At 42.0% G+C, this 23,886-nt stretch overlaps 1 protein-coding gene across 4 annotated transcripts in view; it reads right to left on the bottom strand.

Annotated features, from left to right (window-relative positions):
• The window catches only part of CYFIP2 (cytoplasmic FMR1 interacting protein 2), a 65,640-nt gene that overhangs the window by 18,595 nt on the left and 23,159 nt on the right, over positions 1–23,886 (bottom strand). For all 4 annotated transcript variants that reach the window (XM_080987870.1, XM_080987869.1, XM_080987867.1 and 1 more), the window contains exons 11-26: positions 19,518–19,635; positions 18,596–18,715; positions 18,244–18,369; positions 17,246–17,412; positions 16,218–16,365; positions 14,454–14,607; positions 13,864–14,020; positions 12,691–12,787; positions 12,505–12,581; positions 11,815–11,923; positions 10,806–10,925; positions 9,101–9,300; positions 7,898–7,985; positions 1,911–2,054; positions 1,196–1,286; positions 76–206 (exon numbers count right to left, since the gene is read on the bottom strand). In XM_080987870.1, coding sequence (XP_080843996.1) covers positions 76–206; positions 1,196–1,286; positions 1,911–2,054; positions 7,898–7,985; positions 9,101–9,300; positions 10,806–10,925; positions 11,815–11,923; positions 12,505–12,581; positions 12,691–12,787; positions 13,864–14,020; positions 14,454–14,607; positions 16,218–16,365; positions 17,246–17,412; positions 18,244–18,369; positions 18,596–18,715; positions 19,518–19,635 — 2,047 coding nt within the window. The remainder of the gene's footprint in view (positions 1–75; positions 207–1,195; positions 1,287–1,910; positions 2,055–7,897; positions 7,986–9,100; positions 9,301–10,805; positions 10,926–11,814; positions 11,924–12,504; positions 12,582–12,690; positions 12,788–13,863; positions 14,021–14,453; positions 14,608–16,217; positions 16,366–17,245; positions 17,413–18,243; positions 18,370–18,595; positions 18,716–19,517; positions 19,636–23,886) is intronic.

The following is a 23,886-nucleotide window of genomic DNA, read 5'->3' as shown; positions in this document are numbered from 1 at the left end:
GAGCTCATCTGGTTGGTTGGTTGATTTATCTATTTAAAACCCTGCCAATTTTTGAAAGAATTCATTTTAACTCACCAAGGCCTGCTCTATGAGAAGGCAGAAAAGAATGGCATTACCCACTTCTCTCAGACTCTGGAACACATCTGTCTTGAGCTCTGCATACTCAATTATATCCTTCAGCTGGTGATGGAAAAACTCCAGGATTCCTAGTAAGAAGCAAGAGAGAAAGGAAGAAATTAACTATGGATTGATATGATAAGAAAGAAGGGTACCAACTGCGAAGAGCAAGTTGGTGTTGCCTTTAGAAGTAGCTGTGGTCCTGAGCGCCTGCCTCATACACTCTCCTTTCATTTCAACTTTCTTAGAAGTCTATGGCTCGGGCTGCTCCACACCTGAAGAGCAATGCTGTGGAAGGACGCTACTGACAGCCAATCATACCCGGAAAAAAGTAGGGGAAAGAGAAAGATACTCCAGATACCTCTGTTTCTTGTGAGCTCAAGATGTTAGGACATATTACTTTCTCTAAGGCCCTGTACAGAGTAGGCAAAACAACAGCAACAAAACCACTGCAAACTAGAGGATTCCTATTTGGAATTTAGTGACCTTCTAGTCCTAACATTGTGGCCCAAGGGCAACCTGGCAGGAGCTGAGAATAGCAAACTGGACAGGGGTGGAGCAAACCTATATAGCCCCATCAATTCGGACTAGGTCAGCATTGACATAACATGTGCTGACATGCTGATGCTCGTGTTCCAACACCGTCCAGGCCAAATACAACTCCATCCCCACCTGAAATCTCTTGGGTGGACAGAACAGCTTTCTTGAATGATAACCCGGCTATCTGCTCCTGGTGGGATGTCAGCATGGACTCTCCATAATCTTTAGTCTTTTAGGAGACTTCTCCACACATCGACATCAACAAACTGAAACCACAGGAAAAGGCAGTGCGGTATAATGGGCTGAACACTGGACCTATGCCAAGGACACCTAGGTTCAAACCTCCATTGTTATGAAGGTGGCCTTAGGCAAGTAACTATCTCTTGGCATAACTTATTTTAGAGCAGGATAACCGCACACAAGCCATCCTGAGCAGAATGGTGAAAGTGCATTAATACAAATTTCACAGATAAATAAAGATGCACATAGGGAAGAACTGACATTGATAGCCATCTCATGAAGCATTCCAAGTACCAACCTGGAGATCCATACTCATGCCTTGGCAGGCGGCAGATCTTTGGCATCACCTCTATCAAGGTTTTCACATACTGAAGGATGGTCCCTTGCAACTACAAGAAGCAGAAGAACAAAAAGGTCAGCTCTAGAAGATCAGCTTAAAGTTGAAAGCTTATTCTGTTTTACAAAGTGGCCACAGATGCAGTTATGAAAATGATTTACAACAGTGGTGTTCCTTTTTTTAAAGGTTCTAAACAAAGCTTCAGGGAACCCTGGGGAATGGTTGTGGCTCAGTGGTAGAGCATCTAGGGATGGGAGAGGACCGTGTCTGAAATCCTGGACAGCTGCTGCCAGTCATCACAGAAAATATTGAACTGGAGGGAATATTGGTCTGACTCAGTATAAGGCAGCTTCCTATGTTTCTAATTGCAAAGTGAGGTCTGGGGAGATCAGAGACTGATATAAATGTGCACTGCAGATAGGTCCAGGAACATCTTTCATTTCCCAAGTTCCTGGTGCTTAATTTTGTTCTCATTGTCTTTGATCCAATACAATGTAATCAGAGTCCAGAACAGAATATTTTCAGTGGAGATACTCTGCCAACCCAAAACAGGCATCTCAATGTAATGGAAATTATATTCTAAAATAATATACATTTTATTTTTAAAATGTATTGTTCAATATACAGAATTGTTTTGACTTCCTGGCCTGAACCTCATCCACAACTTCACCATTACCAGGCTCTTGACGATCTTCAGCAATTCTTCCATCACCACAGCAATCCCTTGGTACCCAAGGAGCCGGCAGATTGTCTTGAAATGAGGAGGTCCCACAAAGTTCCGGTAGGAGCTATAGATGTGGCTGTAGGCGATGTTGAGTGGCTGTGGGGGTGGGCAAAAACAAAACCATTACTGGATCTTCAAAATATATTGAACAGCTATACAAATTGTTTGAAGCTTGCAGATCACTAAGTAAACATTTTCCTATTTTGCTAATAATATTACAGAATCTAGTGGTAGGCTGACAGAGAATTTTGAATTCTTTGCACAAAACTCTGGAATCTCTGTCCAAAAGCAAATGTGCCTCTCATACAGTGTTTTTTTCCCTGTTGTTATCTGTGTTTCTTTGCCAACTCTGGACACATTTTTCTTAGGCTGCACTCCTGTACACACTTTCCCAGAAGTGAGGTCCACTGAACTCAACGTGTCTAACTTCTGAGGAGACATGCATTGTTCAATCTCCATTTATAAGGAAAGTTATATGAACAAACTGTGATTGCAACACCATTACTACCATAAGACACTGGATGTTCACTTCTGTTTAACATGTCCAGCAAGTACCCTTTGGCCTTCTGTTGGCTTTCCTTGTATTATTCTAACATCATGATTACAGCCTCCTATGAATCATCAGCTTGTGCATCAATAAGGTACTATATTTTGATATCAATGTGATAATGGAATTAATGTAGATACTGGAGTAAATATAATTAACATGATTGGCTGATGCCAAGCGACGGTAAATTGTGTCATGACATATAAACAGAGGTCTCTTTGCTTTGTATGTTACATCATTTTCATTAAGCAATTTATGGAAGATTGGAACACCAGGTGTATAGTCCATTTAATGGGAGTGTCCAAGTGAAATCTGAATAAGCAATAGTGAGAAGTACTTTGCTATAGTCCTGTTTCCCAAGACTTTCATCATAGCCTTGTTCAGACAAGTTCAGTCAATATGCAGAGTGAGTGAGGAGCAGGATTGTGTGAGTTGACCCTTCACCTCAACATGTTGATCAGAGCTCCTGATCACAGCCTATGCACAACTTTCTAGTGATGAGGTAAAGGTAAAACAATATATTTATAAAAATTTAAAAATAGTTTAAGAAATGCACATAAGGATCACTTTACGTTGGACAGTAATGTTAAAACAAGTAAATTCTTTAAAAACGTGTAAAAATAATTACAAAGATGAGCACAAGAAGTGTAGTTAAGTTACTCCCTGTATTAAGTAGCATAACAGTTGCAGCTATTACAAATACAAAAAGAACAGCATGTGGATGCTAAACAGCTGATGAATATTCAAAAGTGGATTTACACACTGAAAAAGGAAGACTGCAGCTACTGAACAGAAAGGGATATAGCAGCAGTGAATCAACATGTTCTTCTGTGTGGGAGTTTTAGCAGCTCTTTGTCTCTGCCTGAATTCATATGTAGCAATAAGCAATGGAACAGAAAGGAATTAATTCAGTTGCTAATGGATACTTGTGCTTACTTCATATTCCTGGAAAATAAATATGATGCCATTTTTACAAAAGGAACCCAGAAGTACTTGCAGTTCTGAATTTTCAGAAATTGTTTAAAACATGGAAGGCATTATGTATCGCTGTTTTTGAGGCTGGACTCCTAAGCACACATTCCTAATAATAATAATAATAATAATAATTCCTAAACAGTGAGACATGCTTCTGAGTAAACATGCATAGGATTGTACTGTAAGATTGGTTAATAAAAAATAACTACTGCCGATCACAGAGCTTCAATTCTAGTTGTGGATGTTTTTGGATACAGTATTTTTAGTGTGGATTAAAGAGAGATGGGCACAGAGAGTGTTTAAAGAGTGCTCCCCAATTTACGTGATTTCACTTATGTGCACAGGGGGCCAGAATGTTACCCCCACATAAGTGGGGAGTCATCTCTATAAAAGTATCTTATATATATTTGAATCCCTACTCTGTTTCACAATCACACTGGAGACACTTGACATCAGCTCCACACCTTATAGGCAAAGGCAGAGTGCAATTTCCTGTATTGCTACCAGGACAGACAGAGTCCTTAAATTAGGAAACAACAGAGAATACCATCCATTCTTCTTGCATTAGGTAACTAGAGACTCCTTAAATCAGAATTACTAATGTTATGCTACCAGTATTTTTTGGGTGAACAAACTCATGAAAACAATAGTCATGTGCTATATTTGTACATATTATTTCCTGTTTTGATGGAAAGTAATACATTCCATTTTTTTAACCTACAATGGTTCTGCTGCAGAAAGTGCTATAAAGGTGAATTTACGTGGGTGGCTGGCTGGCTATTTTCTCTTGACAGTCATCTCTGACAAACACTTTCCTATTGCCCTGCTTATAAAATAATAAAAAGGAACCTGAGCCATCCAAACATTACTACGGTATTTTAATTTCAAGTACAGTGACAAACAGTAATCCACAGAAAAAAGGACTCATTTTTTAAAAAGCATGTCAGTTTGTTCAACAATGCTTTAGAGAACCTAGCATGAGAAATACCTAGTGCTTTCCTAGTTTTCTTTATATTTTCCTGTAGATACATTTGAACATAGGAAGTCCCTAAGACTACAGCATGCAATTCTGAACCTGATCCCAGTCATCTCTCTCTTCCTTTCCACTTATATAAATGATAGAACTGTAGAGTTGGGACCCGGGGGGTCATCCAGTCCAACCCCTGCAATGCAGGAATCTCAACTAAGGCATACATGGTTTGCTTAAAAACCTAAAGGAGGCCTTTCCACTCTTGAACAGCTCTTATTGCCAGAAAGTTATTTCTGAGTTTAATCAGAATCTCCTTTCTTGTAATTTAGCACCCAGAACAGGGGAATACAATCTTCCATGTGACAGCCCTTTAGATGTTTGAAGACGGCTATTGTATTTTCTCTCAGACTCTTCTTTTCCAGGCTAAACATACCCAATTCCTTCAACTGTTTCCCACAAGGTTTGGTTTCCACACCCTTGGTCATCTTGGTTGCCCTGCTCTGCACATGTTCCAGCTTGTCCTTCTTAGATTGTAATGCCCAGAACCGGATACATTACTCTTGGTGTATTGATTTTCACATGGCAAGAGTGTTCATCAACTGTAAACACTGAACTTTAAAACGACTAAAACAACAACAACAAGATTGACCTGCAATTCATCTAAACGGCTGTTGCTTGATTTGCTGCCATTACCTACGTTTTACTACAGCCCATAACATTCAAGTAAATTCATCACTCCAGAATGCCAAGTGCATCTCTGGAAGAGACTCATAGGCATTTCTCTTCTGACGGGTGAAACACAGGAACTAAATCTCAAGAAAATAGCTGTGCTTGACAGCCTCTCTCATCAATCTGCTTTGGTGGGTAAATTTTACTCTTTGATATACTAGATCAGAAACTAATGAAAACCTGGCCATAGACTTCTCTGGAGTCAGCACTACATCCTAGATCCATCACCTGGGGTCCACTGGGCGTGTGGACCCCAGGAGAGCTGCCATGGAAATGTGGTCCTCAATGTTAAAAAAAGGTTTCTCCACCCATCTTACACGATGAAGGGCTGCTTAGAATGAATAAATAAATAATGAAAATACAGTGGTACCTCTGGTTACGTACTTAAGTCGTTCCAGAGGTCCGTTCTTAACCTGAAACTGTTCTTAACCTGAAGCACCACTTTAGCTAATGGGGCCTCCTGCTGCCGCCGTGCCGCCGGAGCAAGATTTCTGTTCTCAACCTGAAGCAAAGTTCTTAACCCAAGGTACTATTTCTGGGTTAGCGGAGTCTGTAACCTGAAGCGTATGTAACCCGAGGTACCACTGTATACCAAGCAAATGAAGTGCTAACTTTACTTGAAGCAGGTAAAATGGATCAGCTTCTGTTGGTGGTGGAGTAGGAAAAGCGTTTGACCTACACAAAATGCTTCATTCTAAAGAATGGGAACTTAGTGGAGGAACAATCTATCTGCTGTGGCCCCCATGTGGAGGCAGCTGCATATTGCAGTCAAGATGGTAGCATCTCCATACTGCAGGTTTAATATGTATAAGTGCTTCCACATCAGTCCCAGACCGTCCTCCTTTCTGTGACACGATGAAAGTGCATGAAATTATGCATGGATAATTCTAGAACTCCTAGGCATCCAATGAAGGTGAAGATTAAAAGATAATAGGAAGTGCTTCTTCACACGGTACATAGTTAAACTATGGAACTTGTGGCCACAGGAAGCAGTGATGATCACCAACGTGGATGGCTTTAAAAGAGAATTAGGTAAATTCCTGAAGAAGGCTGTTGAAGGCTACTAGCTACGATGGAGGACTTCATGGTCAGAGGTAGTAATGATTCTGAATACCAGTTGCTGGAAACTGCATAAGGGGAAGAGTGCTCTTGTGCTCAAATCCTGCTTGCAGGTTTCCCACAGGCATCTGGTTGGCCACTGTGAGAACAGGATGCTGGGAAAGATGGCCCAGCAGACTCTTCTTAAGCTTACTGTGTGAAGAATCTCCATGCTTGTGCTGGAATAGCCTGAAGATCACTACTGAAGTACCATGGAGACCATCCATTTGATGCAGAGGAACAATGTGTCATTTCACATTAGTCATTATTTTCAGATGGTTTTAACTGGTCTGTTGCTGGAGTAATGTGTAGATCAGATCTAAATCTTGGCTAACACAGACAATGACATTTCCTATCAATGTGATTTTGCCGTCTCTGCAAACAGATGGTACCATAGTGTTTTATTTTTTAAAATAATCACGTTTCAACCTTCTATAAAGCAAATATATAGAGTCATTAGCTCTGATTAAAAACCCGAGCCTAAAAATACAGATTGTGATGATCCAAAGAAGTGATCGGAGCACACCAGGGTGGGGAACTTGAGGAACATGTCTACAGTTGGGGGCCTTGTTGTAAATGCCTTCTTCAATTCCCACTGCAAAGATATCAGCACTGTCTACTTTAGAAAGAAGTTTCTGTCTTCAGCAGTTGGAACTGCCATGAGCAATGAGCAAATTTCCTGCTGTGCCAGCATCCTACTCTCTCTGTGTGTACACCTTTGGATTATGGCCATTAACTCAATGATTTTAATGAAAAACATGTTTACCATGTTTGCCTCAGTCCAAAGCTCTACAGATGCTCTGATTAAAGAATGAGCTCCAGAATTTGCATTGATTGACTTCTTCATTCATTGTAGTGTTGGGGAAAGGCTTTGGATGTGGCCTAACACTGCTTGCTATGTACATTGGAACATTTTTTTTTGCCATGAAATGAACCTCAGGTTGGAACAGAAAAATGTACAGGAGTCAAGAATCTGATCCTGCATTGTGATTGTCATTTGATGGAAATACTTAAAACAACAGTTTCCCAGGTCTGACATCATGGGAAACCATGGTTTTAAAAACCCACAAATGAAGGGTACTTGAGAACAGAGGAGATGGGGTGATGAGAAGGAAGCCATAATTTATTGGACTGGGATCATTATGCATGAACCAGGCCCATCTGTAAAGGGGTAATGGATATACTTCTCCAAAGCTTGTTTTTCTTAAGGAAAAGCCAATAATAAGGAGAAAAGGAAGTTGAGACAACAGGTGGGGTGATGGATATTGTGATATTTGTCCAATGATAAAGGAACATTATGGGAGGGTTAGTAACATTAACATTTAAGCAAGGCAATGCAGTAATGGAGCACTGATGCAGACAGTTTGTGTAATGATGTGAGGACTGCACCAGCCCCCTGCAGTATTTCCTGGCACAAATCACATGGAAACTGGCCAAATGGACATCATTTGTGAAAAATGTCTCACTGACCCTCAGATACACTAATGTTACAGAAAGCCGCAATGCAGTTGCTACGCTCTGACATTAACTGAATTAAGGTGCATCTTTCATTAAATCATTCATTTAAATGAAACTCCTTCCAAACTGGACTCTGAATACCCAGTATGTTTCCTGACTCACCTTAGATCCATAAAGATAGTACGGCTGGACGTTGGCTGGTTTATCTCTCTGGGGTTCTTGGGTAAATGGAATTGCTGTCCGTACAAATCTGGTATTTGTGAAAAAATGGAAGAAAATGGCATCCGAAGCTTGTTTTGGAGTAGATGTGTATTGCACTATGATTCCCTCCTTACATTATTACTTTATGCACCAAGTTAACTAATTATTTTCCTGCATGAACTGGCAGTTTTACTAATATTTTCAGTTAGAAACAATATTTTCCTATTTTTATTGTATTCACCTACCAAGTACGGTGAAAAAAACCCCTTTTATTTTACTTGTGAAATGAACATTTCTAACTGTTAATACCAATCACTAGAATTTCAGTGTTACTGAAAATATATTTTAACATAAATGCTTCTTCAAAGAACTGTATCAAACAATGCTACATATTTTTATCCGCAGTTTAGTCAATAAGCTCATTATAATATAATATAACGGAGCTCCGTGTCTATTATGAATTCTGTGGGCTGTATCCAATGGTGTAGAAGGCAGAGCTCAGTCAACCAATCTTTCTCTTCCTCTCCTCCCTCCTCCAGCCTCTGAAAACCCTGCGAATGTGAAAAAGGGCTGCAATATGAGGGAGGAATTATCCAATATCAAGTGGAAGGATTTTGGTCCAGTAGGACCCCTGCAGGGGCTGCCGGGGGGGGGGGGAGATCAGCTGTATGCTTTTCGTTCCCACAACTTTGGATACAACCCCATCACATTTGTACACAAATATTTACAGTATCCTCTAAGACTCCCACATTGACCAGCTTTATGTGACCCTTCCCCTTCCATCCAACCATGACAGCTTAATGAGATGTCATTTTTCTGATCTAAAATTAGCTATGCCAAAACCCTGACCAACTCAAGAGCAATGCCTATAATTGTTTTCAGTTTCAATACTCTATTGTGAAATTGATTATGTGTAATCCACCTTGGTTTGGGTCAAGAAGGATGAAGAGCATGAGTCTTGAAATGCACCCATAAGCTATAACTAGCCTTCAAACTGCACCTCACTTTGAATGACAGAACTGTAGAGTTGGAAGGGACGGCAAGAGTCTAGTCCAGCCCCCTGCAATGCAGGAATCTTTTGCCCAATGTGGGGCTCGAACCCACGACCCCCAGGTTAAGAGTCTCACGCTCTACCAACTGAGCTATTTGACATTTTCTTCTTACCTGTTAGTAGACCCGTTGTAGCAGTAATTAGGTAAAAAGTCAAAGTTCAGCTCCCAGAAGACATGCAGGGTGATGCGACCATAAGGAGCCGAGACATTGTGATTGGCCTCTCGGAACATGGCATCGAAACTGTCCAAGGTCATGTGCTTGCACAGCAGTCTGTGCGTCAGACGGTTTATCTCCAAAAGCCATTCAAGCTCCTGCACCCAAAGAAAGGAGTGGGCACTTTTCTAACAGGTTGTGGACTGAAAACACCATACATCTGATCTGGACTGATGCCAGGGGAAGAATTATAAAGACAACACAATATTCTTAACAGTTATATTTATACCGCTTACTTACATCAGCTGACTAACCCTTACAAAGCTTATTATTGTACCCATACTGCAAACTGTAGAAGAAAGGGGAGACGCAGGCTGAGACACAGTGACCTCCTAAGACCACTGACTGGATTCATGGCAGAGACAAGACTTAAGGGGTTCGGGCTGAATTTTCACAAGGCAATCTCTTAGCCGTTGTATCACACTTGGCAATTGCTTAGTGACCCAACTATTTGAAAATCTCATACTCCAGTGCACGGTTATTTATGCCTCTTCTTTGCCAAGAAGAGAACCAATAAATTTTATCTACCGTATTTTTCTGTCTATAAGTCGCCCCCATGTATAAGACTCCCCCCTATTTTTGGGAACTCAATTTTAAGAAAATGAGGGGAGATGGCCCAAAGTTGTTGAGCTTCTCCCCCCATGCAGCTGCGGGCAGCAAACACTCCCTAGATCGCTTCCCACGTGCAGCAGCATCAGGGGAAGTTGTGCTCCCACCTGCCAGCTGGTTGGTGGGAGCACAACTTCCCCTGATGCCACTGTGCGCGGGAAACGATCTAGGGAGTGTTTCCCATGCACAGCAGCACCGGAAGTTGCGCTCCCACCAACCAGCTGGCTGGAGGCACACAGCTTCTCCCACCCACGCAGCTGTGTGCAGGAAACACTCCCTAGATCGTTTCCCGCTTACTGCAGCATCGGAGGAAGTTGCGCTCCCACCAACTGGCTGGCTGGCAGGCATGCCACCCCCCCATTCCACTGTCCATGTATTGGACGACCCCCGTTTTTTCACACGATTTTTGAGTCACAAAACCTCGTCTAATACATGGAAAAATGCGGTATGTTATGCTGAATGCCCAAGGTGTGGAGGCTATCAGCAACCACTTGAGGATGTTGACAGTTCTTCCCCCATCTGGAGATAGGTCCAGTGAATGTGGACAGTCTCCTTCGGCACCATTATCAAAAGATGCATTTAGGATTGACAACTTCCCTTTCTGATTCCTGATTGTAACATATCCATGAGCAAGACCTGAATCTACATACTGTAAGCACGTTAGTAATAAGAAAATAGACTCCACTGGGGATTATAAATATACTAGAGATGCAATATTTGTGCATTGGGAAGTAGGTCTTTCCATTCTGCTTCCTCGCCTTAATCCAGATCTGAGAGGGTCTTGGGAAAGATCATATGGTGCCCAGAGGCATTCTGACTATGAGAAATAATGTATCTGGATCTTCTCTCCACAGTACAGCTGTTCTATGTAAAAACTTACAAAATTGAAGAAAGGAAAAAACATGTTGAGGTTACTACTGTTGTTATTTAGGAACACCCCCCTCCAACTTGCATCCTGTCATCCAGCCTTAGTAGAGCCACTGGGAAAACTTACCACAATGGATGTCAGATCCTCACTTTCAAAGCGACTAATGGCCTGGTCTAGTGATTTGTACATTGCGGCTGAGATACGCTGAGTGATGAGTCTATTTAGGTCGATGGATCGGCCCAGCAGCTGTGGAAGTCACAAGACAGACAGCAAGTGAGAAGATGATTAAGAAGTGGTCCTTGATTCGGAATTACTATGCAGAGAGAAAGAACTAACTTGTACCCCAAATGTATGAGTTGGCCTATCTATAATAAAATGGGGGTAAGGATTTTGATCCATTCATTTCAGCAGCCAGGGAAAGCCCATGCTTGCAAAGGAATATGCACAAGGATCTGCTTCCTCCACTGTAGTAAAATTGAGGGTAAGGGAGTAATTTTATGCATGAAGTGGAGCTTCAGTCGGTAAAACAACCCCTGCTGGCTGGGGCATATGAGCGAGAAGGGCTGTAGCTCAGTATATGCTTTGAATGCAGAAGGTTCAGTCCCACATCTCCAGACAGGGCTAAAAGAGAACCCTGTCTGGGAGGCTCCCAGTTAGTGAGCAAGACAATACTGAGTAAGATGGACCAATGGTCTGACTCAGTATAAGGCAGATTCCTGTGTTCCCATGGAAACAATAAAAAGGAGAATGCTTCTATATTTGAAAGTATGCCATGAGATAAATGGATGAGAAATGCCAACCATAACTGTCCATTCTACTAAAGCCCATTATTTCACTAGGGATAGAAATCATATTATGAGTACATTCACATAGTTACTTTTAAGGGCCAAAAAATGTTTGTATGTGTGTGATGCTTCTCACCATAGGTGAAGCAACTACAAGAGTACCTTTGGCTGGCTTGGGATCTGAGGTGTGCTATATAAAATTATTTAGGCTTTCATATTTACATCTCTGTGCATGGCAGAGATTGGCAACGCACAGATGTCTGGAATGTAAACTTGATGTACGACTCCTCCCCAGCTGGCAAGCCAATATAAAAGACTGGGAATCTTGTTGCAACCGACTTAAGTTGTACCTGGACATGTCTCTGTTTGAGCAACGTTTCATAGCGGTTGGATGGCGGGTAAGGTATAATCACTCCATAATTCTTACATTCAGCCCGGAATCGTTTATCCAATAATACACTGTAATTGGAAAGCAACTTGTCAATGCTTTTACTTGAATAGCTTTATGTTATTAACAATATTTCACCTAAAAGTAGAGCTAGGCAATAGGTGGTGAACTTGATGCGCCCCAGAAGTCCAACAGAGTCAGGAGGTCTCCATTTGGCTACCCCTATGCTATACACATTCAGCAAGGGTATCTGAACCATCAAATTAATTGTGGGATTTAGTGCATGAAAAAATCTGTAAGTTACTAACATAGAAGTTCTGTTTCCATGGTGCAAAATTTGGAACAGAGGTTAGGCAACATATTTTGGATAAGTGACAATATTTAGTTGTTAAAAAGGTAGTTGCCAATAAAGAGTATGCAATACTAAGCAGTTCGTGTTATTAACATGGACCATTTTCAACTCTGTGCTAACAATCTCCTCTCATTTCCCAGCAATGTATATTTGTTGTGATCTCACCACCTGCACAAGCCATAAGATCTTCAGATAAGGAAGCAGTCTGTCCTTTAAAGAAGTACATAGCAGCTGATACAACACAGTTAAAAGCTTGCCATGTTTTGACAATTGAACCAAAACCGAGCAGAAGTCTCCTACCTGCCAGCCATTGCTTTATAGTAAGCAAAGATCTGGTCTGACAATTTGTAAACAAATTGATCAAAACACAAGTTGACCTGTCAGAAGAGTGAAAGAAACAGGCTTTAGGACCAATATGCATAAGACTGGACAATTGTTTATGAAGTTACAAGAACAATTAGGTAAGAAAAAAGAAAATAAGCTCACTTCTGCTTCAATTTCATCATAGAGAAACTGCTTTTTAAACTTGGTCAAAGCATAATAAGCGCTGTCGTTGTAGAGGTCCAATGGATACAGCACATACCTGCAATGAAGGAAACAGGCTTAGGACATGCCAGCACAGTGTTTGGGTATGACAGTCACCTCCGTTTCTTTCTTCTTTAAAGCAGAAGTTCTCTGCCTGCTCACTTAGCACTAAAGCCAACCTGGAGTGCGTGGAATCTTGCACTCAAAAGTATTTGTATATGAGCAAGAAGGGAAAGGGCACGTGGGAAGCATGGGTAGGAGGTGACATGTCCAAGGGTGCAAGAAGTAAGAAGAATGGCAAATGGGAGCCAGTGATGGCAGAGAACGGAAGACCTGATAGATATAGTACCAAAAACTGTCCTTGGGATGGCTATATTACACTGGTACAGCATCTGCTTTGCATGCAGAAGGTCTCAGGTTCAATTCCTGGCCTCCTCAGGAAGGGCTAGGAGAGAACCGTGCCAGAAATCGGAGAGCTATTGCAAGTCAGCATGCACAATACTGAGCTACATGGGCCAATGGTTTGATTCTGAATATGGCAGCTTCCTGTCAGAGAGATCAGGACCTGCATTTCAGTGTGCTATGGACACTGTGTTTAAAAACAAACCAACCAAGCACACCCAGTGGAAACTTAGTTTCATGCATAAAATGTAATCAATATTTACAATTTAACAATGCATGTTATTAATCCTCTGACTTTTAAAAACGAATTTCTTCACACACACAAACAGAAACTGATGGAAGAGTTTGAACTACCCAAGTGAAACATACCCCCCACTGCCATAAATCAATCTCACTTGTTTCACAAGTCCTAAAAAGACCAGAGCGATGAATGCCGATTTTATGCATCACCTGAGGAGCCCCCCCCCCACTAGGCAAAACATCTGGCTTACCCTTTAAGACAGTCCTCATTGCCATCCACCCTTCTGATGGCAAAAGGAGACAATGTACCCCAAATGAAAGGCAAGTAAAGATGGAATAGTACCTGACCTTAGACACTAGGCCACTATTTCCTTTTACATGCTAGAAGGAATACATGCCACAATAAAGACAAATGCCTTCAGTTTGCCATCTCAAAGATATCCAACCCATTTATTTCCACAGATGCATTCCACAACGTCCTTGAGCTCTTACTCCATCATAGAAGGTTCTTTTGTTTCCAGGATGTGATCTGTTAGAATCCAAGGCATAGACATCTCAATAGGGAACTGAATCCGGCGGCCCATGGTCAACTCCAGAAAAAATTCCCGGAACCAAAGCTGGGATAGGTCACAGCATTGTTGGAGGGCCTCTACAAACACAAATAGTGAAGGAAGGTTTAACACTTATGAAGGATGAGCAGAAGGCTAGTCTACATCTGCTATTATTATAAATTATAATATATATCAGATATAAAAGCATATATGAGTTAAGAAAAGAGTATGTACATGATATATGATTTTTATTTTAAGAAATAAACATGCTTCATGACCATAAACTACTGTATTCAAGAAAACAGTTTAAACACACATGGTAGCAATTTCTGACAAAGTTCACATCCAGATCTAAAAGCACCTTAAGATGAGCTACAGCAAATGGGAGAGATTCTCCCAGATGCTACTATCCTTTGAAATGTTAACTCATATAAAACATGTATTCATATCAACAGAAAGGCTGCCTGATCCTTGACGTATTACACACATCAAACATGCATTCATATCAAACCTGCGACTGTTACTACCTACCGCTAATATTGAGAAGATGAGTGAAGAAGAAGGACTGTTTGTGGAACTCTTCAATGGCCAGAACTATTGGTCCATCCAGGCTGCTCCTGAGAGTCTTCTTTGAGCCACTTTTGTCTGCAATGAGCGATTCCAGCATGGTTCTCACCATATAAAGCTGCAAGAGGAGAGTGATTATTCTTATTATGCAGGCAACCCCCTATTTACGTGTGTTCAATATGTACGTGACTGCGCATACAGTCACAATAAAATTTACTTCCAAGTAAATCGCGCAAAACCCAGAAGTGAATTTTAAAATGGCAAAAACCTAGAAAGGTCAGAAGAGGCATGGAAACAGCACCTAGCAATCCCAAGAACCTTTGCAAGTGCAAACCCAAGAGCCCTTGCACCAACCACTGAGGCCTATGGAGGGTTGGGGTTTCGAGCAAAGTTTGGAGAGAGCTTGGATTTTTTAAGGGGTTTTCAAGAATGTTTGTAGGCTTTTCCAATTGTTTTTCAAATATACACACTTTCACTGATGCGTACAGTGCCTTGGAATGTAACCCCTGCATAAATGGGAGGTTGCCTGTAGTCTGCATCATCTCCTACAGCTAATGACCGCTCACGAGTGAGTTCATCTGTACTTTTTCTTAAAAACCTATAAACAAAATTCCAGCTCAAAAGCTTGTGGGCAATTTATATTTCCCATGCCACTTAAATGCTTTGCTCAATCTGGAACACTGTAGTACAGCTCCCATCAGCCCCAGACAGCATGGCCAATGGTCAGGGATGATGGGAACAGGAATCTAAAACATCTGGAGGGCACCAGGTTGGGTGGCTCTGTGGGTTAAACCACAGAGCCTAGGACTTGCCGATCAGAAGGTTGGCAGTTCAAATCCCCGCGACGGGGTGAGCTCCCGTTGCTCAGTCCCTGCTCCTGCCACCTAGCAGTTCAAAAGCACGTCAAAGTGCAAGTAGATAAATAGGTACCGCTCCAGCGGGAAGGTAAATGGTGTTTTCGTGCGCTGCTTTGGTTTGCCAGAAGCGGCTTAGTCATGCTGGCCACATGACCTGGAAGCTGTACGCCGGCTCCCTCGGCCAATAAAGCGAGATGAGCACCACAACCCCAGAGTCGGCCACGACTGGACCTAATGGTTAGGGGTCCCTTTACCTTTTAAATAGCTCCAAACCAATGAATATGAAAGGTCCTGTGTATTATATGTTGATTGGAATAATATCTTGTCCCTCAGAGAACTACTGTGGAGGGGGAGGGGAATGAAAACACCATTTCCAGCCTCCATGATGTATATGTAATACTCCAGCACCATTTACTAGATTTTCATTTCTGACAGTGCCAATCACCTATTAGGTGAGAGGATCTAACCAGACTTCCAGAGGACCCAAGATGTGACCTACACCACCTGAGTTAATAGTGTTGATATCTGTTTGTCAGGAGGATCAAGGCTCCTTGAAAAGGAAAAGTGGACAAGCAGGCTGATGTTACTGGAGAGGCTCCTCCTTTTATAACCAATGTGTTTAATGCTGAACTGTGAACCAACTGCACGTTTAGAACAGAAAACAATGTTACGAACTGCAACATCCTACTTGCTAAGGACAGTGCGATTCACAGAACGTAATTCACACATTACATAATTATACATGATATAATTAAGACAGCGTGACTGGTGTTAAAGAGAAACTTTGAAACAAAAGCATTCTAAATGTTTAGTTTACAGACACAACATCTTAGAGTCCCAAACTGCTCTCAGCAGAGAAGGAGGTACATACCTGTGTGCTAGAAGGCCCTACAGCTCGGCGTGGGACCTTGATATCGAAACCGCCTTTGGGGTCCTTCTCGCCTCTCAGACAGGGGTCATTTGGAGGCTCACGCCCTCCCTCCCAATCACAGATTGTCTTTCTAATTGCCTGGAGGACACTAGGAAGATGAAAGAAATTCGATTCAACTCTCCACTGAATAGGGCCTAGTAAATCACTGTTTCTTCAGACTGGCCTACCTCACAGGACTGCTGCAAAGATACAATTAATACAGGAGCAGTGTGGGTCTTTTTAAAAGCCTTGGGGCCACAGTACCTCATGGGAAACCTGATAGGGCCAGTGGTACTGTGGCCAGAGGCCAAAATGGGTCACACAGCTTATGTGATCCTTACCTTCCAGCCACAGGAAAGTCAGAGTTTTATACATAAACACTCTATGCATGTGGCCCTTTGGAGTTTATTAATAAAGCAGTTTATTAAAATACATGGGAATGTTGGTGTTGTCTGTTTATCCAATCATCATCATCATCATCATCCTGCAACGGTTTCACACAAGCCCTTGGACAATCCTGCAATTGTTGGGGGATTATGAACCTTTGTCTTTATTGCTTAGGAACATCCTGAGATTATGGATTATGGTTTTAACCATGTCAATAGCTGCTATTGTTCTTTTCTTTCAACACAGCTTTTGAGTATTATGTAGAAACAAAGGAACATTTAAGAGTAGAACTAAATTATGATTGACATGGAGTTGCCACCAAACGCATGTCAAATTTTCCCTCCCTCCCTCTTGTTCAGAGAGGCTAACTCCTGCAGTGACCTCATTCAGTTGTGTGTTGCTCCACCCCTATCAGAAGGAGCCAATAATATGGAACATCAGAGGGCAAAGGCTTAATGTGATAATGCCACAAAATGGATTAACGCTGGGGGAACTGCATTCAGGGCTGCCATTTTTGACAGTATTGTGTTGAGTGCAGCATCTGGTTTCTCCCTTAAGATTTCACAGCCACGTTTTGCTTGTATTGGGAAGGCCAGCCTCACCTGATTAGGACATTCTTCTTCTTCCTGACAGCTTGCCTTAGTGGCTCTCTCAGTGTCACCTGAGCAAAATCCTGCAGAGCTGCATATATTGTGTTCCTGATGGCTTGGTTGAAAACACTCTCCATGCGGCCCATGAGCACCTGCAGGCCTTTTATCATAGCAATCACCTGAGTAATTAAAGATAAAAAAGGACCTTTATTTTCAATGCCCTTCTGTAGTGAAGGGAAACATGCCAAGTCAATTCCCCCCACCCCCAAAACTAATGTTTGGATTGCTGAATCAGAGCAAATGGGAATCTGTAGAAAACCCAAATTGCCATTTGCTCTGATTCAGCTTTAAAGAGCAGGTTTTTATAGGAGAAAGAAAAAGAAAAAAGGTGCTCTGACATGGAGCTTTAAAGCATGGACATGTGCCTGGAAAGAGCAGGGAGAAAAGCAAGTACAGTATGGAAAATCCCTAACACAGGTAGTGTTCAGTGGGACTGGCGTTGCTTACAGATAAAAAAAATACCAGAAACAACTTGGCCAAAGGAGAAAATGTTTAACCCCAAGTATACTGAACCTCAGGGACGCGGGTGGCACTGTGGGTTAAACCACAGAGCCTAGGACTTGCTGATCGGAAGGTCGGCGGTTCGAATCCCCGCGACGGGGTGAGCTCCTGTTGCTCCTGCCAACCTAGCAGTTCGAAAGCACGTCAAAGGGCAAGTAGATAAAAAGGTACCGCTCCGGTGGGAAGGTAAAAGGCGTTTCCGTGCACTGCTCTGGTTCGCCAGAAGCAGCTTAGTCATGCTGGCCACATGACCCGGAAGCTGTACACCAGCTCCCTCGGCCAGTAAAGCAAGATGAGTGCCGCAACCCCAGAGTCGGCCACGACTGGACCTAATGGTCGGGGGTCTCTTTACCTTTACCTATACTGAACCTCACATGCTAGCACTCCAACCACCCTTTTCCAAGAGACATTTGCCACTTTGAACGTATTGAGACAATGCAGCCACCCACCTCCACAAACGCAAACTTCTCCTCACTGGTGTAATTGTACCGTGTGGCTCTTTCATACTCCTCAGCGGTGCCTGGGCAATCTTTGTTACAAAACTTATCAGTAGGATGGACCAGCTTCCAAGAATACTGAATAGAGAAAACAAAAGCAGATATTGTTCAACCACTGCTTGTCATTTGAGAAAAATCTTAGTGAAACCATTTCACGATCTCACAACTCCTCCACTGTATGCAAAATCCTTGCTTTATTTACGTTAAGTTTTGTTGCGTGGTAATCGATGGCCACCAATCAGGCTGAATAAGAATTAAACACATCTGACACCCTGAGTATCGTATGTCTATAGCCACTACTTACCACTTCCATAACATGTGCACTCCACTTGGACAGAAGCTGCAGTCCCCGTAAAGCCAAGTCAAAAAGCTCCCTGTATTCCTCATCTGACTTCTGGCTGTCCAATCCTGAGCCAGTCACAACCTGGAGAACATCAGATAAGTACCTCTGTCTGAGGGACACATGCCTATTGTAGCTTAACAACTGTATCTTATCCAATGCCACTATCATATCTTTTTTAAAAAGTACTACCCTCTCCCTTAACTGAGTTTCCGATCTGAGCAAGAAAAAGTAAACAGTTGTACAAAAAACGGAAATGACAGCCCTGAAGAAAAGGGAGCTGGTGCAGAAGAACTGAGACATGGTCCTAAGTGGAAAACAAAACAGGAATAAGGAGTTAGAGATGGAAAACTGGAACCTCAGAAAGAGGCACATTACAGAGTGGGTATGGACTCTGTAATGATGGTGGGTTTGGAGGATGAGTTTTGGCCATTCTGCATTTGTCTTTAGGTTGTAAAATGGTTGCTTTTGATTTTGGGGACTTCTGCAACAGAAGGCCAAAAAGTTCAGAGAAAGGTTGAAAGTATGTGGCAGTGGGGAGTTTACAAGAAGAAGTACAGTGCACAGGAAGATTAAAAGCATGGCACAAAAAGTTTAGCCTAGGGATATGGCAAGTTAAAAAAAACAGACAACACAACCAGGATGCTACTCTCCTTTGGGCTGGCTAAAAGTGGGTAGGGGCAGTGAAAATCCTGAATAAAGTAAACCCGGAAAACAGAGTAGTTAGCCACCACTCTTGAGGGGTGGTTTTATCTGCACTCTAACATTACAGATGAGATTTACCCACTAAGCATTTCAGAGCATTTCCCCAGGTCTACATCCAACCCTTCCCCCTTTCATTCCACAAATTGCTCCAGGGCCTTTGTTCCCCTCCATGGAAGCTTACCTCACTGTTGCTGTAGCGAGCAAGTTCGGAGATGAAGCGGATATGGTCATCTCGGATCTGAACCATCTGCTCGCAGATATTGTACTGGGGACTGATGCTGCTCTGAGTGCATGTCCACCTGGGCAGAAAACCAACGCCTTTATGTGACTGGGTAACACGCAACACAGTGGAGCAACAGTTACTGCTTGAGACACTTTCGCTCCATCACTCTGTAAATATGTCAATTCTTTCGCTTGTTGCTTCACCTGGTCAACACATGGGAAAGCGTGCTTGTCAATATTCCTCTGGATGACATGTTACACAGCCAATTACTTACCAAGGGCAACACTGTGGCCTCATCTTTCATACCTTCATGAAGCATCTATAATGCACTTATTTTGCAGTCATGGAGAAAATTGGACTGACATGAGAGAAATGGGAGACTGGTCTTCAGCATCTCTTATTGTGAACGTATGACTGAAACCCCAAAGCAGCAGCTGGGAGGAGAAGTCTCCTAAATACTTTGTCTTATTTGAAGGATTTGAGCCACTTTTTAGGGCTAAGTCCTCACAAATCAATTTAAAAAGGAGTGAGAAACAAGGTACAAATAGTCGCAGCAGAACCAGTGTAGAGATTAATCCGAGAAGCTGCTCTGGTATCAATTAAAGGCAGCATGAAAAGGAAGCCTTCGATGCCACGGTTGAAGGGATAAGATAAAAGTTTATTGAAGGGGAGTCTATAGTTTTGGGGGCCATCACTGACAATGCCCTGTACATACCAACCTAGCCGATTTTAATGGTGGGAACTTGAGGAGGACCCCTGGGACAGATGTTAGCATACTGCAAGGATTACAGGGGTGAAAGTGGTTCTTCAGATAACCTGGACCCAAGCCACTGAGGGCTTTAAAGGTTAAGACCAGCACTTTGCGTTGGGACAAAAAACCTACTGGTATTCAGAGCAACCGGAACAAAATTGTGCATTCATATTTTCTGGCCCCCACGAGAATCCAAGTGGCAGAATTTTTCAATAGCTGTAGCTTCTGGACCATCTTCAGAGCACACTGCAGTAGTCCTCATGTGCTCAGAACAAAAACAGCAGCAGCAACAAAAAGTAACAAAAAACCCCATTCCACAAACTGAGTTGCAGGGTCTCTGTGTATTATACCTATATTATACCTATCTGGCACAAAAGAATCATCAGAGTAGCTCTCTGTAAATGAGACTTTGAATGAATTAATTCATTGATTCAGTTCAGACATCACACCAAACCATGGTTTATTCCTACCATGGTTTAGAACCCAAACCATGGTTTGAGTTTCCAAATGTACAGGCAAATTAACTAGTCTGCTCCCCCAATTTTTGTTCTGCACAGGCCTCTAGAGGTTTGTTAGTTTAGACATCACATCAAACCACTTTGATGTATGTTTTTTAATTCTGGTTTACTGGCCAATTTCAAACTACAGCTTGTCAGTTTGTACATCACACCAAAACAACAGTTAAACTTTTTGTATGATGTTTGAATTGAATCACTAACATTTCCTGTGATAAATGTGCATTGTTTACAGATTCAATAACTGGTTGTATAAATGCTTAAAATAAATACATAGGTGCAACAAGTAAAAAATGACCCTCTTTGCATATCACAGAAAGCCATTATTGATGACTTACCAAGAATGAGGAGTGTGCTAGTACAAACTGCACAATTACTCCTTCTCTGGTGCAAGAAGGAACAACAAGCAATGCAACTTAGTTTGCCATTATGTTTGAACCAGGATCATGGTTTGTTCCTCCCCCCAAAACAATATCAGCAAGCCAAGAACAAATATTGGATTTGTTATTGTGGTCTTTCAGAAGAAACAAATGACAACCCCAGATTTGGACATAGCAAAAAGCCAAGTTTCATGGTCTGTTGCTCCTATTCACATAAGAGGAAGAACAAAGTGGGAGTGATTAGGGTGTGTGCACTAGAATGCTGCTTATTCATGATTAAGCCACCAACCATGGCTTACCATGATGTGCAATTTGGCCTTTTGCCATGTTGTTCCACTATTCAAAATCTGCTAGGTGTTGTGGTGTTTTTTGGTCATTAGCTATTTAAAGATACAGATACTGTTTTTATCCTGTTTTTGGACTCTGAACTAGCTCTCTTCAGTGATATTGTGGTAGATGCAGATATGTTAACTATGTTGACGGTAGATGACTTTCTCTAATTATATCTTCAGATGTCACACAATCTCAGTATAAAAGCATATATATTGTTTTTATCCCATTTTTGGAATCTGAACTATGCTCACAGTGGATGGTCATGTCTAATTATATCTTCAGATGTCCCATGATCTCAATACTTTGCTCTTACCCTTTCAGTGTCCTGCTTCCCCCAAAGGAATCGGCGGGTTAACAGGGATGGTCAGAATTATAAGGCCATACAAGAAAAACATAGTTAATTGCATCTCGGCACAATGGTGAAATGAATAAAGAGCAAGAAAAGTAAAGGACAGGGTATGAAAGCGCAGGAAAACATTTCTGCAGCCCGTTAAAGTCCAAAATCTGTTCTCCCTGGGAGGAGAAAGTTGCAGGGGGCCATGCTGCTCTGACTGAAAACTGAATGAAAAAGGAATTGTTAGTAAGTGAGGACAGTTGGAAGAAATATTTCACATTTTTATACTGGGATGGAGTTGGGAGATATTTGAAATGGGACTAAAACATACAAATTGTTAAAACAGCTTCCACAAATGGAAAACATTTCCATATACCGTGGAAATTAGTTCATGACAGTTAGGATCCAACAGACTGTGTAACAAGTTAGGACAGGCATAGGCAAACTCAGCCCTCCAGATGTTTTGGGACTACAACTCCCACCATCCCCTAGCTAACAGGACCAGTGGGTCAGGGATGATGGGAATTGTAGTCTCAAAACATCTGGAGGGCCGAGTTTGCCTATGCCTGGGTAAGGATGATCAGTGACAAACCACACATACATGCTGGTGAGGGAAGCCACTGGTTAGATACTTTACACCCATGACAAAATCCAGGGCAGTATTCAATGAAGTAGTTTTGCATGCAGAATTACTACTGGCACAATAGGATTTCCTCCCACTTTCCTCCCTTTGTGTGCCGTCCCAAATCTGCTCTGGAGAGTTGGGGGAAACTTCAGAACAGCTTTAGTTGGCACATGGGGGTAGAAGAGAGGGAGAATGTTCCATTGTGCAAGGTGATGTCCTTGCTCTGACAGAACCTTAGCTTTAATGCTGTGCTGTATACAACCTTCAGAATGTTAAATAAATATGCACCCAAAGGACACTGCCATTTTCGAAAGCTTAATCTCTGTAAGGGTGATCACTTCCTATATACGATTACTTCATGGACTTGCCTTGCTCTAAATCCAAGCAAAAAGCGCATGAAACAAGTTTCACATACTTGGCCTATTCACGGTCATTTCATGGAAGTCACAGAATGACAGCACCAGTTTGTGGAGTGTAAAAGAAATGGAAGTTGCTGTTCACTACATACCAGCTGAGAGATGTGGACCAATATTTTAGCAAAGGTGGTGTTTACAGCAAAGGTGATATAGAACAAGTTCTTGCAACACATTTAACAGCAGTCTTTAGAACTCATGCATGTAAGTGGCCCTACGGATGGCTGCTTGAAACACAACTGCGTGGAGATTGCTGCATGTACCTCCATTTCAAGAGAACACAGTTGCATATATGAACTGAGATGGGAGATCACCAAATGAATATTCAGCAGTGTATCTATTTAAATTGATCTTCGCTAAGCAATGACTGACATGCTATCTAAGGCAGCAGAGCCATGTTGTATGCATACTTTGGTGTTCAGTGTCCACATCCATGTCATCAATTCCCTTCAAATAGATTGCAGCTTGAAACAGTGGGTTTCACCTTATATTTTGTTGAAAAACCCGTTTAAAATTCCTGCAATACAAGGTTGACCCCCTACTATCTTCCCTGAGAAAAAAAGTAGGGTAGTCTGTACCAGACAGATAGAGAAAGTGCAGTGTCCATGCTCTGGAGAATTTTAGATCCTATTGAAAAATGTGGATAAAAACTACCAGAGCAGGCACACCTCATTCACATCCACAGCACAACCATTCATAACTGCTGCATTCATGGTCACCAAGCATAAAAGCATACAAGAACAGGTGGCAGACAGGTAAGTACAGACACTGAACTTGGCATTCACAAATATATTCACAATACATGCAGTCACACATGCACACATTCTTGCAATCACATAAGCACACTCCATATACACACATTAATGAGTATCAAACTTGCTCCAATCCTCATGAACATCTATCAGTCTGTAAAAGTACAAACACACCTGTATGCATTCAGATACTGGCATTCATACATTCATATCCTTTCTAAGCA

Source organism: Podarcis pityusensis, assembly GCF_964106645.2.
Source record: "Podarcis pityusensis genome assembly, chromosome: 2".
NCBI lineage: Eukaryota > Metazoa > Chordata > Lepidosauria > Squamata > Lacertidae > Podarcis > Podarcis pityusensis.
Note: the sequence above shows the minus strand (reverse complement) of the source record. Positions and strands in the feature narration are given on the sequence as shown.